At 45.4% G+C, this 18130-nt stretch overlaps 1 protein-coding gene and 1 non-coding gene across 5 annotated transcripts in view; both read left to right on the top strand.

Moving 5' to 3' along the window:
* Positions 1–5205: 5205 nt before the first annotated feature.
* The window catches only part of CDC27 (cell division cycle 27), a 61258-nt gene continuing 48333 nt past the window's right edge, over positions 5206–18130 (top strand). For 3 of the 4 annotated variants that reach the window (XM_049779073.1, XM_049779072.1, XM_049779071.1), the window contains exon 1: positions 5212–5336. In XM_049779073.1, the coding sequence (XP_049635030.1) occupies positions 5310–5336 (27 nt within the window). In that variant the 5' untranslated portion in view covers positions 5212–5309. Of the gene's footprint in view, positions 5337–18130 lie in introns of all 4 variants that reach the window. The other variant, XM_049779070.1, reaches the window with a different exon arrangement.
* Positions 8183–8315, top strand: LOC126030722 (small nucleolar RNA SNORA42/SNORA80 family). The gene has a single exon (XR_007503171.1). It is a non-coding gene; the product is annotated as a small nucleolar RNA SNORA42/SNORA80 family (small nucleolar RNA).

The following is an 18130-nucleotide window of genomic DNA, read 5'->3' as shown; positions in this document are numbered from 1 at the left end:
GTAATTGTACATGGATTCTGTCTTATTTATCTTAATGTTCTTTGGCTGAAATTTCAAAGTTAAGATATCAGCAAGGGAACTTCTGAGAATTATGTTATGGGTGATTGTCCTTCCACTGTAACTTTACCTTGTCCTCTTTCTTTGCACCCTTGTTCTCATAATTAAAAATAAAAATTAAAAAAAAAAAAGAGTAACACAGAAGGCTATGCTATCACTCCAACCCCAGCTTAACCATTTTGGAAAACAACACACTGTTAAACTTTGAGTCAAAACGTGGAAATTAAAGAATAAAAAAAGAAAAAGAAAATTCTTCCGGGGCTGGAGTGATAGCATAGTGGGTAACTACGTGGCTGCAAGCAGCCACACAGAACCTCAAAGTTTCATAGTAGAGTCAGCAGGATGATCACTGCAATTCTGATACGAAAGTTGAAGAGAAGACCACCAAGCTCAGTGACTCTCAATAATAAAACAGAAGGCTGAACTAGCAACAACCACAGCCCAGTAAGTCCTTAGATAATGACTTTAGTAACACCATTGAAAAATATGTTATTACAAATTGACTCATATTGATTTAAGTTTTGAAATTCCAATTGCCTTGTGCTGTAACAAACAATATGAAGAAAATTTGTTCCTTGTAAGGGGACAGGTTAAGGTGGTGGTGGGAAACTGGGGACACTAGAGGAAAGGTCTCACTGGTGGTGGGATTATTGTTTTAATATTTAATGCCTGAAACAACTGTATTATGAAAAACTTAGTAAATCTTGGTTATACTATAAAATAACATGCCTGCCAGGATTAATTCTTGAGTATAGAGCCAGGTAACCCCTGAGTGCTGCTGGATGTGGTCTCCCCCACCCAAAAAAAACCACAAAGTGGGGCCGGAGAGATAGCATGGAGGTAGGGCGTTTGCCTTGCGTCCAGAAGGACGGTGGTTCGAATCCCGGCATCCCATATGGTCCCCCGTGCTTGCCAGGGGCAATTCCTGAGCATAGAGCTAGGAGTGACCCCTGAGAGCTGCCGGGTGTGACCCAAATACCAAAAAGAAAAACAAAACATAAAAACCACAAAGCGGGGCCGGGCGGTGGCGCTAAAGGTAAGGTGCCTGCTTTGCCTGCGCTAGCCTTGGATGGACCGCGGTTCGATCCCCCGGAGTCCCATATGGTCCCCCAAGTCAGGAGCAACTTCTGAGCACATAGCCAGGAGTAACCCCTGAGCGTTACCGGGTGTGGCCCAAAAAAAAAAAAACAAAAAAAAACCACAAAGCAACAAAATAATTTTAGAAAATTGAGATTCCGGGGCCGGGAAGGTGGCGCTACAGGTTAGGTGTCTGCCTTGCAAGCGGATGGACCGCGGTTCGATCCCCCGGTGTCCCATATGGTCCCCCCAAGCCAGGGGTGATTTCTGAGCGCATAGCCAGGAGTAACCCTTGAGCGTCAAACGGGTGTGGCCCAAAAACCAAAAAAAAAAGAAAATTGAGATTCCTCAAAACAAAACAGAAATAGAAAAATCAAGGGCCAGAAAAATAGTATAAAGGGTAGAGCACTTGACATGCAAATAGCTGACCTTGGTTCAATCCCTGGTATCCCATATGGTCCCTTGAACACAGCCAGGAGTAAATCCTAAGTACAGAGAAACCCTGTTCACTGCTAGTTGTGGTGTGGCCCAAAAACAAAAGATGAAATCATGTAATTTGCTGCTAGACTGGGTGGATCTAGTATCATGGGTGAGTGAAGTTAGTGAGAATACAGCTCAATTAGTGATAATACCTCTCCTACACAGAATGATCATCTGTCTCATAAGTGGGTTATCAAGATCATCTCTCTCATATGTGGGGTGTAAAGAAACATGGTAGAGGAATAAAAATGTACAAAGGAAACTGAAAGCTGGCTTCCAGTGGGAAGCTCATCATAAAAGAATGACAGTCCTGGGGCAGGGGTAAACATTGGGTTTACACAATGTTTACACAATGGTGGACAGAAGCACTCTGGTAGAGGGTATGGTGCTGGAAGTTTGACATATGAAACCATACCAACAAGTTTTGTAAATCATGGTGCTTAAAATTAAGAAAACAGTGGAGAGTCCAGAGCGATAGTACAGCAGTAAGGCATTTGTCTTGCACATGGTCAACACAGGACAGAAACCAGTTTGAATCCTTGCATCCCATATGGTCCCCCAAGCCTGCCAGAAATCACTTCTGGTAGAGCCAGTAGTAACTCCTGAGTGCTGCCACGTGTGACCCCAAAAAACCCAATCAAAAAAAACAAAAAACAAACAAAAGAAACTAGTGGAAACAGAAAGTATCAAAACATATGAGACATAGGTAAAGTTTATAGAATGCAAGCCTTCAGGAGGAAATGAGAAAAAAAGCTATAATTAATAATCTAATTTCACATATTGAAAAATAAAAAAACAAAACCCAAAAAGTAGGAGGAAGGAAATGATAAAAAAAATATTAGAGCAGGGGCCGGGCGGTGGCGCAAGAGGTAAGGTACCTGCCTTGCCTGCGCTAGCCTTGGACGGACCGCGGTTCGATCCCCCGGTGTCCCATATGGTCCCCCAAGCCAGGAGCGACTTCTGAGCACATAGCCAGGAGTAACCCCTGAGCGTTACCGGGTGTGGCCCAAAAACCAAAAAAAAAAAAAAATATTAGAGCAGAAATTAATGATATAGAAATCAAGAAAATGATTTAAATGTGTCAAACTAGAAAATGAACCTAGAAACTTGTTTATTCAAGACCATGACAGATTAGGGGGTGATTTTTGGGTGGGGGCACATCTGGTGTTGCTCAACTCCTGAGAGCTTGGGGGATCCTATGTAGTGCCAGGGATCAAACCCAGGTCAGCTGCATCAAGGCAAGTACCTTACCCACTTTATTCTTCAGCCCACAGGCAAAATGAGAAAAAGAAGTCTCTTTTTTCCCCCAATTTTTTGGCCAGTGCTCAGGGGTTACTCCTGGTTCTGTGCTCAGAAATTACTTCTGGCAGGCTCGGGGTGGGGGTGGGACCTATATGGGATGCTGGGGATCAAAACCAAGTCTGTCCTGATTAAGAGAAAATTCTTAATCAGATCAGAAATGAAAGTGGAAGATTTTCAACAGATATCTCAGAAAAAAAGATTCTAAGAGTTTATTTGGCAAATAAAGAGAAACAGTATGCAGTATTTTTCCCCAAAGTCCAAATCAATTATCAAAATCTACCAAACCTTCAAAGAAACTTTTTTATTACCTATAATCCTCAGCTCTTCTCGAAAATCTAAAGGAATCCTTCCTAATATTTACATACCTAATACCCAGTTCAAAGATAGCCTAGTACTAAAGCAGATATATATTACTAAAGAAAAGATTACAGATAATATCCCTGAAGAACAGAGATGCAAAGATGCTCAGCAAGATTTTTGTTGTATTGTAGCCACACTGACAATCCTTGGGGGTAACTCCTGTCTCTGCACTTAGAAATTACTCCTGGAGACCATCTGGGATGCTGGGGATTTAACATGGCTCGAAATCACATGCAAGGCAAACACCCTACCCGCTTGCTGTACCATTGCTTTTGCCTTTCGGCAAAAATCTTAGCAAACCAAATTCCACAATCTATCAAAAGGATAATATGTAATGGATGGTCAAGTGGAGTTTATTTGATACAAGAATAATTTAATATTCACGATTCAATATACAAAAATATCAATGTGAACAACAAAATACATTTTTTCTATAACAAAGTTAAATTTAAAAAATAATATCCCAAGATCATGGGGGCCGAATGATTGTGGACATCTCTGGAAGAAGAAGAAGAGGAGGAGGAGGAGAGGAAAGACAGGGAAAAGGAGAAAAGGGGGGTTGGTGGTGGTGGTAGGAGAGATAGAGTTAGTCAAGAGATGGAGGGGCAGGAGAGATAGCATGGAGGTAAGTCGTTTGCCTTTCATGCAGAAGGTCATCAGTTCGAATCTGGCTTCCCATATGGTCCCCTGTGTTTGCCAGGAGCAATTTCTGAGCATGGAGCCAGGAGCTTCCCCTGAGCACTGCCGGGTGTGACCCAAAAACCACAAATAAATAAATAAATAAATAAATAAATAAATAAATAAATAAATAAATAAATAAGTAAATAAGAGATGGAAATAAAGCCTTGGAAATACCCCATCTCCTTTCTGCTCCTTCCCCCCACTTCTTTCTTTTTCCTTTTGTCCTCAGTCCCCAAAGTCCAGCTCATGTCTTTTTGTTTTATTTTGTTTTTATTTTGGGCCACACCCTGTGACGCTCAGGGGTTCCTCCTGGCTCTGCGCTCAGAAATCGCTCCTAGTAGGTTCATTTGGGAACCAAATGGGAAGCCGGAAATCGAACTCGGGTCGTCTGCATGCAAGGCAAATGATCGCTGGGTCGTCTCTTTTTTTTTTCCCGCCAGATGACAACGACAAGGTCCAGGGCGCCGCCTAGGTGCACCGACCAGCGCTGTCATTCCACGCAGGCCCGTAGCAGGCGAACTCCAAGCCTGGCTTCGCTCTCGCTGCAATTGACCCCGTCCGCGACCCGTAGCCCCCTCGCCTTGCACCAAGCCCGCCGGTCACTCCGTCCCTCAGAATTTTCCCTCCCTCCTTAGAGGCGCTCCACACCGCTTTTCCCCTCAGGGACCTTCCCAGGGCACAAAAAGAGAGACAAACTTCTCGATGAATAAAAAAGCGGCCCCCATTTAGGGAAGCTTCTTCACCCTTTGGACCCCCATCTCTACCGCCACGGCTAGATGGAGATCGATGCACCCCGAACACCGTGCGAGGGTTAACCATGTAACGCTCGCCGAGCACGCGAGCTCTGAGGCTAAGCGACACGGAGAAGAGCGCGTGCGCGAGCAGGCGGAACCGGAAGCGCCGCGCGCTCTCACGGCTCGGGAGTCTCCGGCCGTCCTCGACGACTTCCGGCTGCGAGCCACGCCCACTCACCTTCCGAACCTCTTCGGGCCTTTCCGGCCGCCGTCGGGCTTTTCCGCCAGGCGCCGCGCGCTCCCACGGCTCGGGAGTCTCCGACCGGCCTCGACAACTTCCGGCTGCGAGCCACGCCCACCTGCTCCGAGCCTCTTCGGGCCTTTCCAGCCACGGTCGGACCTTTCCGGCCGCCTTCGGGCTTTTCCGGCCGCCGCCCCGCGCGCTTCGGGCATTTCCGTGTTCCGTTCGGGCGACTTCGGGCCGCGCTCGGCCTCCCCCCTCCCCCCAGCCCCCGGTAACGGTCGCTGGTGAGTTTAAATGAGCCGGGGCTGGCCGGGCCGGAGCCGCTCCGGGGGGCCCTGAGGCGCTGAGGCGGAAAGCCGGCCTGAGCCTCCAGGATGACGGTGCTCCAGGAACCCGTGCAGGTGAGGCGACGCCCGTCGCCGGGGCTCGGGGAGCGGCAGGGCGCCCGGGGCCACCCGCGGCCTGCTCGGCTGCTGCGGCCTAGGCCGGGCCGGGCCCGCTCGCTTCTCCCGCCGCTCCCCGGGGGCTTGCCCGCGCCCCTCGGCCACTTCGGGGCGATCCTGGGAACGAGGGGTTCGCCCTGCTGCCTCTGGAGCCCCGGAGCCCCGCGGCCCGGCCGGCCCGGCCCGCCCCTCCTTGCCAGCCCGGGGCCCGGCCCGGTGGGTTTCGAACCCTGCACCCTGCAGGCGAGGTGCTGGAGTCGGGGTCTCCTACAGGGCTGCCCCCCCCCCCGAGTCCCTGAGATCCTGAGACCCAGCCACCCTCCCCCGTGTGCGGGCACGGTTGTGCGTTTGTTTCCCCGCGATGTTGCGGGCTGGAGGCTTTTCCAAGACGGGCTGCTTTGAGGGGATCCCTCCTCCGCACCCCGGTTCTGCGGCCCAGCTCTGTCCCCCCGCTGGACTGGACTGGACGGTGATCCTAGACCTAGACAATCTTCTCTCCCCCCCACCCCTGGCCAGACCGGTTAAGGGGTGTCGCCCCGTGCCCCAGGACCCGAGATGATGGAGCTGGCAAAGTGCAACGTTTTGGGATTGAAGGACACCTTGTGGGGTGCTTTCTCTCTCTCTCTCTCTGTACTGGTACCCCCCCAAGGTTTTGCGGGGAACCCCCCCCACGCTGAGTTTTGAGGGGTGCGACTCCCCACCACCGAGGATGCTGACCCTTTTGTCCCCTGGGTTCTGACCCAACAGCTCGCCCCTGGATCTTTCTTTGACTTGGTTTAGGGGAGTCGTCCTGGGTACCCCCCTTCCCCTACTGTCATCGAGCCCCCCAGACTTAGGCAAGCTGGTGGTGGTTCCCACACAGGCCACCCCTCTCTCTCTCTCTCTCTCTCTCTCTCTCTCTCTCTCTCTCTCTCTCTCTCTCTCTCCCCCTCTCTCTCCCCCTCTCTCTCCCCCTCTCTCTCCCTCTCTCTCCCTCTCTCTCTCCCTCTCTCTCTCTCTCCCTCTCTCTCTCTCTCTCTCTCTCTCTCTCTCTCTCTCTCTCTCCCTCTCTCTCCCCCTCTCTTCTCTCCTCTCTCCTCTCTCCTCTCTCTCTCTATCTCTATCTCTATCTCTCTCTCTCTCCCCCCCCCTTTGTGCCTCTGGTTTTCCTTCTCGGGATGGAGAAGCTTGTCATTTCTTCCCCTGGTTTTGACTTCTTCTTTTTCTTCTTCTTCCAGAAGTGGCCTTCCAGCCACTGTCAGTGTTTGAATGAATGCGCACTGGGGTTCCTTTCATCTTGTACCCAGGGCTTGGACCCAGCCAGTCCAAAGCCATTTCCTTCCTTCTTGGTTGGTCCTTAGGGAAGCGGCTCTTTTTTTTTTTAGGATTTCTTTTCTCAGGCCTCGCAAGAAGTTGAAACTTCTGAAATGGACGAGTAGATCGCACAGGTTGTTTGTCCTGTAAATTTTTTTTTCTCCCTTGATGATAAATTTGCTCTTCTCCTCTCCCTCTCTCTCTCTCTCTCTCTCTCTCTCTCTCTCTCTCTCTCTCTCTCTCTCTCTCTCTCTCTCTCCCTCCCTCCCTCCCTCCCTCCCTCTCCCTCCCCCTCCGCTCTCTCTCCCCCCCTCTTTCTCTCAACAAAATAGATTAGTTTCATTTTCATTGATCTCATGTAACCACTAATAATTATTCCAATTTGTTTAAAAGCATGGGAGAGAAAAAGAGGAGGCCCTTATTCCTTAGCTTGCTTCCCCCACCCCTTTTTTTCTCCTCTTAAAATACTCTGATAATGATTTTAGGTGTTCAAGTCTTTTTTATAAAGTCGAGAGCTCTTCCCCCACCCTTTCTCTCTTGTCCACTCAGTTTGGGGATAGTGGTAAAAAGTTTTAGGCTGTGGTCATGTGAGCGTTTTGATTGTAACTCCTAGAATGAAGGTGTTGGAGAAAGAGCTGAAGCAAGTGGAAGAAGTGACTAAGATGTAAACATCTACTGAAAATGGGATACTGCAGAAAATCAGAAAGAGTAAGGATAAGAATGAAAATAGGATAGATGAATGAGATTGGTTTGTTTTTGAAATTTAGGGTAAATTGTTTTGTATGTTTGAAAGAAATCAAAGGAAGGTTTTTTTGGTATTCCTCCAGAATCGTGACATTACTAGGCACAGGAAGCCATTGAGAGAAAATAGAAGCAACCATGCTGTCACTATTATTACTATTAGTATTAGTGGTAGTATTTTGGTTGGGGGCCACACCCAGCGTTGCCCGAGTGTCGCTCTTAGTCTCCTGCAGTATTGTCGGTGGAACCTGGACCTCTTGTATGCAGTGTGTGTGTTCCTTTGATATTCTCCCCTTTGATATATCTCCTGGACCTTTTTTAGAGTTTAATGTAGATGGCTAGTTTTATATACCACATGCCTCTAAGTATAGACAACGCTTCTGAATTATCTTTCACAGAAAAGTGTAAGATTATACTGTATTTACAAAAACAAATAAGACCAGAACTCTGTTATGATACAGAAGTTCAGTCAGCTGATTTTTATGATGTGTTTAAGAGAAACACATTATTAGGGGCTGGAGGACAGAGCGAAAGCATTGAACACATTTGCCTTGCACTGGCCAACCCTGGTTCAATTCCCAGCATCCCATATGGTCCCCTGAGCCTGCCAGGAACGATTTCTGAGTGCCGCTGGGTGTGGCCCCAAAACCAAAAATAGAAAAACACATTAGCTTAAATTATTTCAGTTGGTGCTATTTGGATATTTGTAAAATTCTGATAAAATTTGAGGCTGTAGGGAGGGAGGAAGGGGGAAAATTTGGGGCTGTATTGCATGAATTTGGATTTATGGCAGGCCCATCAGCCTGGGTCTGTCATAGTGCCCCATGCCATAGCCAGCTGCAGCCCCAAACTATTGCCTGGCCCTGCCATTGGTCTCTGGACACTGAAGCGGGTCGCATATTTAAAAAATAATGGAGGCTGGAGAGATAATATAGAGGGTAAGGCACTTGCCTTGCTCACAGCTGACTTGGGTGCAATTCCTGGTACCCCATATAGTCGATCCCCTGACCCCCACCAGGAAGTAGAGGTGAATGAGGATGTCATTATACATTGTTATTTTTACTATAGAGTAGTGTCCTGATGTCACGTCTGTCTGTAGATATTAAGCATAAGAGCTACGATTTAGTATTTACAAACTGTAAGGACACTTATAGGTAGAGTTTTATGTGAGAGCTAATAGGAGGAACTTGATCTAAACTGGGTTGTAATTGTACTAAAACAGGAACTGCTTCAAAAGAGCAAAAAGCTGGGCCAGAGCAATATCATAGCAGTAGGGCATTTGCCTTGCATTTGGCCAACACTGGATAGACTTCGATTCGATTCCCGGCATCCATATGGTCCCTTGTGCCTGCCAGGAGCCATTTCTGAGTACAGCCAGTGTGACCCAGAAACAAACCAAAAAAAGGCAAAAAGTTAAGATGTAGCCTAAATGTTTCAAGCCAAGAACCCTAACCTCTGAAAAGTATATTAGGAAGAACGGAGAGATAATTTCCATGTCATACATAGTCATTCAACTTTGATCCCCAGCATTTTATGTCCTCCCCTGATTCCTTCCAGGAGTGAGTCCAGAGTCAGGACTAAGCCCTGAGTACTGCTGGTTGAGTACTGGAGGTAAGGTGCTTGCCTTGTACAATCATTTCTATCCCTGGTGAGCATAATGCCCTCAAGCACCATTTGGACTCACGGGTTTTTTTTTTTTAACACTTTGAAAATGGACTTACTTCTGAAAACAATTAGAAATCATCTCTGAGCACTGCTAGGTGTGGCCTAAACCCCACTCCCTTTGGAAATTTTTATTTAGAACAAATTGAGTTGGAGATACTTGGGCATGACATCTACTTTTTGTGTGTAGAGTGTAGTCATAGTGGGAACATAATAGTTTAGCAGTAACGACTGGATAAGTCAGTTTGCACAAGTAATAATTTAGAAAAGAGAGGTTGTTGTAGTTGAGGAATGGAAAAGGTTTCTTGAAGGAATAGAATAAAAAAAACTTTAGAAAATAATAATGATTGAATTGGTGGAGAAGACAAATAATAGTCTGTCAAGGCATAACATGAGCAGAAGCCCAAAGTTTAGAATGGCGTTTTATGAATAAGACAATAGTCAAAAGTAAGAGCTTGGCTAAGAATGGGAATTGAGAAAGGTAGGTTTCGATGATAAGCCAAAATCGGGCTTATAAGCGACAACATTTTATTTATTTATTTATTTATTTATTTATTTATTTTTTTGGTTTTTGGGCCACACCCGGTAACGCTCAGGGGTTACTCCTGGCTATGTGCTCAGAAGTTGCTCCTGGCTTGGGGGACCATATGGGACACCGGGGGATCGAACCGCGGTCCGTCCAAGGCTAGTGCAAGCAAGGCAGGCGCACCTTACCTTTAGCGCCACCGCCCGGCCCGCGACAACATTTTAGATGGGGGAGTTTAGATTTAACATATTGATAAATGACATAGGTTTTGTAAAGAAAAGTTAAATGCAGGAGCCAGAGAGATAGGATAGCAAGTAAGGCTGTATGCTGCTGACTTGGGTCAATCCGCAGCATCCCATCTGGTCTCCCAAACATCACCAAGAGTGATTCCTGAGAAAGGGGGAGGAGGGTAATCTTTGGGTATCGTTTGATGTGGTAAAAAAAAAAAAAAAAAAATTTAGGGTTAGAGTGATAGCACAGCTGTAGGGTATTTGCCTTGTATGTGGATGATCCAGGATAGACCCAGGTTTAATCCCCAGCATCCTGTATAGTCCCCCAAGCCTGCCTGAATCGATTTCTGAACCAGGAGTGAGCCAGGAGTAGCCAAAAACAAAACAAAACAATTAAAGGAGATAGGGGCTGAGCAATAGTACAATGGATAGGGTGTTTGTCTTGCTCACAGCTGACCCAGGTTTGATCCCCAGAACCCCAGAGCACAGCCAGTAGTGATTTCTGGGTGCAGAGCCAGAAATAAAAAAAAGTCAGAAAGAAAAGTCAAATGCAATAAAAGCAGAGTTTGGAAAGAATTAATCTTGTGTCCTTGGGAAGGAGGAAAGAGGCAAGAGTTGAGGAAATATACAGGCTAGTAAAATAATCCAGTTATGTGGTAATGTTCATGAGGGATTTTTTGATCTTGGCACGATACACTTTAATAAAAAATAGGGCCCACTTCTGGCAATGCTCAGACAGTTTACATTTGGAAAGCTAATTCTTTATTGGGTGGGAGAGCTCTCTTGAACAGTTTTAGAGTGTTTCATCCTCTGGTCTCTTCCCACTAAATGATCTTCCTCCATTTGTGATAACTAGAAATGCTTCTAATAATTGCACAGTGTCCCTGGGTGGACACAGTTTTACAGATTGAGGAACCACTAGCACCCCGGTAACAACCTCAGCATCACATGGTCACCAAAACATTGGATCCAAGTAGCACTAGGTGTAACCCTGAGGTTGGCACTCTCTAGCACTGCTGGGATTGGCTTTGGGGATCCCTAGCACCGCAGAATCTGAGCATGAGTCCTCAGGGCCTGGCAATGAGCTGTCTGGCCTTGGCTGGCAGAGAATGAATTCATCTCTGAGAATGACCTGGGATCCCTGAGTACTGCTTAGGAGCACCCCTCCCCCAGGAAATGGACTTAGAACTAAACCAAGTTTTCTAGCTTAGTTTGTCATGTAAAACAGGGAAAGTTGACAGTGACTTTTTTCCTTATTTTTCTTATTTATATTATATTATATCATATATCACATTGTATTATATTATATTTATTATATTTCCTTGTTTTACCCAAGATTTTCACGATCTACGTGTGTGAGTTGAAAAAGTAGCTGTTCCTTTTTGACAGAATCTCTAGCAAAACAACTTATAGGGTTACGTTTGAATTTTTATTTATTTATTTATTTTTGGTTTTTGGGCCACACTTGGCATTGCTCAGGGGTTAGTTACTCCTGGCTGTCTGCTCAGAAATAGCTCCTGGCAGGCACAGGGGACCATATGGGACACTGGGATTCGAACCAACCACCTTTGGTCCTGGATCCGCTGCTTGCAAGGCAAACGCCGCTGTGCTATCTCTCTGGGCCCACGTTTGAATTTTTTAGTAGTACAACTTAAGACTATATAAACATTGGGGTGGAATTGGGGTTTGGGCCACACCTGCCCTAATGGGGCCTGCTCTTGGCACAGTGCTGAGGCCCTGTGACGCCTGGCAATAAAACCAGGGCCAACTGCTTGTATGGGCAACACCTTAATTAACTCTCTAGTTCAGTTTACATCTTAATAATATTTCGGGGCCGGTGAGGTGGCGCTAGAGGTAAGGTGTCTGCCTTGCAAGCGCTAGCGTCCCATATGGTTCCACCAAGCCAGGGGCAATTTCTGAGCGCTTAGCCAGGAGTAACCCCTGAGTATCAAACAGGTGTGGCCCAAAAAACCAAAAAACAAAAAAATGCAATATCAATAATATTTCATGTTATAGGAGAATCAGTAAGGATCCCAATCATATATTTTATGGTGTGTGTATGTGTGTGTGTTTGTGTGTGTGTGTGTGTGTGTGTGTGTGTGTGTGTGTGTGTGTGTGTGTGTAACAACACCCCGTAGTGCTCAGTGACTGCCACTCCCAGGGTTCTCCGAGAACACTGTGATGCTAGAGATTGAGTAAGGTTCATAGTCACAGCCGCGGGCAAAACAAATATCTTATCCTCTGTACTATATTTCTGGATCCTGATTTATTTACATTTTTCAATTAATACAATCTCAGACCTACTTAATTAGCAGGAACAGGGCTGCACTATTAGGCTTCATAATTTTCTTTTAATAGTGTGTTATACATTTGGCTTTAATTTGTAGAACTCTTCAAATAATTTAATGAAACCTCTCTGAGGGGGACATAGCCACATCAGCAGTTGGTTTTTTTTGTGTGTTTATTTTGTTTTGTTTTGTTTTTGTTTGTTTGTTTGTTTTTGGGTCACATCCGGCAGTGCTCAGGGTTACTCCTGGCTCTGCGCTCAGAAATCGCTCCTGGCAGGCTCTGGGGACCATATGGGACGCCGGGATTTGAACCACTGACCTTCTGCATGAGAGGCAAACACCTTACCTCCATGCTATATCTCTGGCTCCCACATCAGCAGTTGGATAAAAGTAAATTAATTATCCAGGGGCTGGGTCTTGACCCTGCTTGTCACCCTCTAACAGTTTGCAATACCAGAATAGTTCTTTCCCTTCTAGTTCCTGACGGGGTTCCTCCTGTCAAACTTAGAGGTAATTGATTGAACAGTTAAAGCAAGTGTAGGTCATGTATTTTCTATAAAAGCAAATTTTGCAGGGCCAGAGTGATAGCACAGCAGGTAAGGAATTTGTCTCGAACACAACCAACCCAGGTTCAATACCCAGAAATCGTATGGTTCCCCAATATCACCAGAAGTAATTTCTGAGCCCAAAGCCAGGAGTAACCCCTGAGCATCACCAGATGTGGCCTTCCACCAAAAAAAAAAAAAAAAAAAAAAGGCAAGTTTATTTGGTAGTTTGGGTCGACTTCCTTCGTGATCCCTTTCTCTGACCATCATAAGAGATAAGAATAAAGGAATGAGGGGCTGGAGAGATAGAACAGCGGTAGGACGTTTTCCAAATCCCGGCATCCCATATGGTCCCCTGAGCTTGCCAGGAGTAATTTCTGAGCATAGAGCCAGGAGTAATCCAAGTGCTGCTGGTGGACCCAACCCCCCCCCAATGATACTATGAGCAAAGTTTTTATTTTAATTAACTTATTTATTTTGCTTTTGTGCCCTACTACCTGGCAGTGCTCAGGGGTGATTCCTGGCTCTGCACTCAGAAATTACTCCTGGCAGGCTTGTGGAACCATATGGGATGCCGGGGATTGAACTAGGGTCAGCTGTGTGATCTTTTTGTTTTGTTTTGTTTTGTTTTGTTTTGAGCCACTTTGGCATTGCTCACAGCTTTGTGTTCAGGAATTACTCCTGGTGTTGCTCAGGACACCATGTAGTGCTATAAATTTAACCTGGCCTCCAGCATGCAGAGCATGTTAAATCATTTCTTCGATTTTATTTAAGTTTTGGGGCCACACCTGGTGATGTTCAGGGGTTACTCCTGGCTCTGTGCTCAGAGTCACCGCTGGCAGGCTTGGAGCACCATATGAGGTGCCAGGAATTGAACCCAGATCGGCTGCATGCAAGGCAAATGCCTTGCTGCTGTGTTATTGTACCAGCCCCATTTTCTTAATTTTAAAAAGAAGAGTTTTTTTTTTTTTTTTTAAATAAAGGAATAATAGTAAAGCAAGGGTGCTTATCTTGCATGCAGTCAGCCTGGTTTGACCCTAGCATCTAATATGGCCTCCTGAGCATCACTCAATGTGCCCCAAAATGGGGGTAGGAGGCAGGAGAGGAAAAGGGCCTGAGATGGTAGACTGGATAGGGCACTTGCCTTGCACATAGCATACCTGGATTTGGTATCTCCTATACTGTATATGGTCCCCTGAGCACTGCCAGGAATGATCCCTGAAGGCAGAGCCAGGAAGTAAGCCATGAGTACAATTGGATATGACCCAAGAACCAAAAGAAAAAGAAAAAAGAAATGGGCCAGAGAATAAGTACAGCTGGTAGACCACTTGCCTAACATGTGGCCAATCTAGGTTCAGTCCCTGGCACCACACATAGTCCCTCAAGCCCCACACCATTAGGTGTGACACAAAATACAAAAAGAAATACAAAATACAAAAAAAGAAAAGGAGGGGCCGGAGAGATAGCACAGCAGGGTTTGCCTTGCAAGCAGCGGGTCCAGGACCTAAAGTGGTTGGTTCGAATTCTGGCATCCCATATTGTCCCCCGTGCCTGCCAGGAGCTATTTCTGAGCAGATAGCCAGGAGTAACCCCTGAGCACCGCCGAGTGTGGCCCAAAAACCAAGAAAAACAAACAAAAAAAAAAAAAGAAAAGGTAAAGGAAATAATTCACAGTTCTGGAATCTTATGACCATAGTGTATGTATCAAATATTCTGGGTAATCAATATCTAAGGTTGCTAGTGAATTATTTGGGCCTTTGATGACCTAAATATGTTAAGTAATTGTGGATATCTGGGATATTTATTTAATGAGAACTAGAGCTTATATTTATTGAATATGCTTTTATTAAGAGATGATCAAAGAAAAGGCTTTCTAACCTAATATGTGTCTGTCTGTATAGTCAAGAGCTTAAGTATATGTATTATTTCATTTATTCCACACAATCCCAAGAAACAGCTGAGAAAAATTAAATGACTCAGAGTTACCCTGCTTTAAGTGCTGGCACACACATTTGAGTACAGGACAACATGCTGTGTGTATTCTTTTTTTTTTTTTTTTTTTTTTTTGGTTTTTGGGCCACACCCGGTAACGCTCAGGGGTTACTCCTGGCTATGTGCTCAGAAGTTGCTCCTGGCTTGGGGGACCATATGGGACACCGGGGGATCGAACCGCAGTCCGTCCAAGGCTAGCGCAGCCAAGGCAGGCACCTTACCTTTAGCACCACCGCCCGGCCCCGTGTGTGTGTATTCTTTCTACTAGCTATGTTCTTTCACATACAAATGAAACAGTAGATTCTGAGGAAATGTTTGTATTTCACTGAAGAGTCCTTAGGCCCTGTGATTTGCATTACAGATGCTCCTTGCTTAATGACCTACCTGTTTAGCGACCGCTCACACTTATGACCATCTCTTCACTGTTATTTTATTTTAAATATCCTTTTTCCATCTTGTACACTCTACAGTACAGTACTATGGTTCTTGGTGCTTTAATGTACCAACTTTACTATGTTCTGTAATACATTGCAGTACTTTTTGTAAACTATACAACCGATGCAAATTAAAACAAGTGGAAAGTTTTCAGTTTGATCTTTCTCGTTATTTTACTTATTCAGAATACTGTATTGCAGGGGTCTCAAACTCAATTTACCTGGGGGCCGCAGGAGACAAAGTCGGGGTGATCCTCGAGTGCAAAGTCTGTAGTAAGCCTTGAACATTGGGGGGGGGTGACCCAAACAACTAAAACAAAACAAAACAAAAAAAGATTACTCTAGGGCAGGGCCACAAAATGTTGTACGGAGGGCTGGACGCGGGCCGCGAGTTTGAGACCCCTGCTGTATTGTCAGGTATTATGCATATACTGTACTACTGTATACAGTACATGCAGTTCCTCACTTAACAAGCAAGTCATTGAGATGGAACTTGGTCGTTAAGCGAGGAGTATCTGTATAAAATTATTCTCCTATATACTATGGAGTTACTTGTGAGTAGGGATTTCAAGAGTTCCTTAACTGTTGGCTGTAGAGGGATAAAGAAAAACTTAGGGCTCACAAGGAGAGAGCCACAGTGAGTCAGGAATTTCTTGTTTGCTCCTTCAGTAGTAATGACTCACTATTAGTAATGACTCACTCTAAATCCACTTTACAAAGACGCTGGCTGGAGTGATACTACAGTGGGTAGGAAATGGGCTTTGCATGTGGTGGACCTGGGTTCAATCCCCAGATCCTAAATAGTCCTCCAGGTACCACCGGGAATAATTCCTGAGCATAGCCAGGCATGCCCCAAAAACAAAAAGAAGTAGTAGATGCTAGGAGCCTACACTAACAAAGCAAATCTCTCTACCTTTCTAGAGTTTATATTATAGTGAAGAAGACATTACTTAAATATTCTCTTTTTCGTTTGTTTTGTTTTGTTTTTTGGACCACACCCATTTGATGCTCAGGGGTTACTCCTGGCAAAGCACTCAGAAATTGCCCCTGGCTTGGGGGGACCATCTGGGACGCCGGGGGATTGAACTGTGGTCCTTCCTTGGCTAGCACTTGCAAGGCAGACACCTTACCTCTAGCGCCACCTCTCCGGCCCCATACTTAAACATTCTCTTAAGTGGAGCTACCAAGGTAGATGATACAACAGGTAGGGTGCTTGCCTTGCTAGGGGTGATCTCTGCACACAGAGGCAGAAGTAAGTCCTGAGGACTGCCCTGTGTCACCCAAAAACAAAATCAAAGCCCAAGAATTGGACATCTTGATTTGTAGTTGTGGGGGAAGTAGCAGGGTGAGTGTCCTCATGTATTTGTTATGGACTGGAAGATCATATTAGGCATTTACGAAATAATTGTTGGACAAATTAAATATGGCTACCTTTTTCTGTTTTTGTGCCACACTCGGCAATGCTCAGGGGTTACTTCTGGCTCTGCACTCGGGAATCATTCCTAGTGGTGTTCATGGGACCATTTGGGGTTCTGTTATAAAGTGGTCTAGAAAAAAAGGAAGTAGATTCTAAATACTTTTTTTTGCTTTTCTTGTTTTTTCTTTTTGTTCCTGGTGACCTTTCATACAGTGTTCAGGAGACTGTGAACTTGTTGACTTTGGATGTTTATGTCAGAACATCAATTTCAGAGAATGATTTGACATTACCCAATAAAGAGTTTCAAAACAGAAAAAATAGGGGGTGGAGAGAGTAATGGAGGGTCACATCCAGCAGTCTTCAGAGCCTTTGGGCTTGAGGGGATGTTCTTGGGTTGTGCTCAGGGACTGACCACATGATACTGGATTCTAAATGTAAAGTATGTGCTTTAGCCCACTATGCTATTTCCCTGGCCCTGATTTTGCTTATTTTGCTTATTTTTTTTAATTTCTGGTTTTTGGGTCACACCCGGCAGCGCTCAGGGATTATTCCTGGCTCCATGTTCAAAAATCGCTTCTGGCAGGCTCGGAGGACCATATGGGATGCCGGGATTCGAACCACCGTCCTTCTGCATGCAAGGCAAAGCCTTACCTCCATCCTATCTCTCCGGCTCCTTCCTTCCTTCCTTCCTTCCTTCCTTCCTTCCTTCCTTCCTTCCTTCCTTCCTTCCTTCCTTCCTTCCTTCCTTCCTTCCTTCCTTCCTTCCTTCTTTACTTCCTTCCTTCCTTTTTTAAATTTTTTTGAATCATCATGGTTACAAGGTTACAGAGTTATTCATGATTTATTATCAGGCAACAATGTTCCAACACCAATCCCTTCACCAATGTTCCCTGTTTCTCTCCCCATCCCTCCTCCCTTGCCTCTATATCTATAGCAGGCACTTTTTTTTCTTTTCTTTTTTTTTTTTTTTTTTTTTTTTTTTTGGTTTTTGGGTCATACCCAGCAGCGCTCAGGGGTTAGTCCTGGCACTATGCTCAGAAAATTGTCCCTGGCAGGCACAGGGGACCATATGGGATGCCAGGATTTGAACCACCGTCCTTCTGCATGAAAGGCAAACACCTTGTTTCCATGCTATCTCTCCGGCCCCGAGCAGGCACTTTTTTTTCAATCCCATACCCCCATCTCATTTAAGGTTTGTAATATTGTTAATGATAAGGTATCATCTATATCACTTTACCTCCTTTCAACACCTGGTCCACTCTCCTCTATCATTGTCAGTGGGTCCCTTCCCTGATCTGTCTCTGCAATCCCCCTCCCAGTGGCAAGTTTATTACTCAGGACTAGTTCTCTGCTCTGTTTCTATTGCCTTTGGGCATTAGTTTTTCCCCTACTATGCTTTTTCTATTCTGCATATAAGTGAGCTCATTCTTTGTTGTCTCCCTCTGACCATTTCACTCAGCATGAGACTTTCCAGATCTATCCATCTATCAGCAAATTGCAGCTTCTTTACTTAGTCATCTATCTGGCCATGGACACTTGGGCTGTTTCCAAATTTTATCTGTTGTGTATATACTGCAAGAGGAGTGTGAATGTCTTTTCTGCATTGTGGTTTGGGGCCCTTGGG

This window comes from Suncus etruscus, chromosome 1 (assembly GCF_024139225.1).
Source record: "Suncus etruscus isolate mSunEtr1 chromosome 1, mSunEtr1.pri.cur, whole genome shotgun sequence".
NCBI lineage: Eukaryota > Metazoa > Chordata > Mammalia > Eulipotyphla > Soricidae > Suncus > Suncus etruscus.
This window is presented reverse-complemented; position numbering and strand designations above follow the sequence as displayed.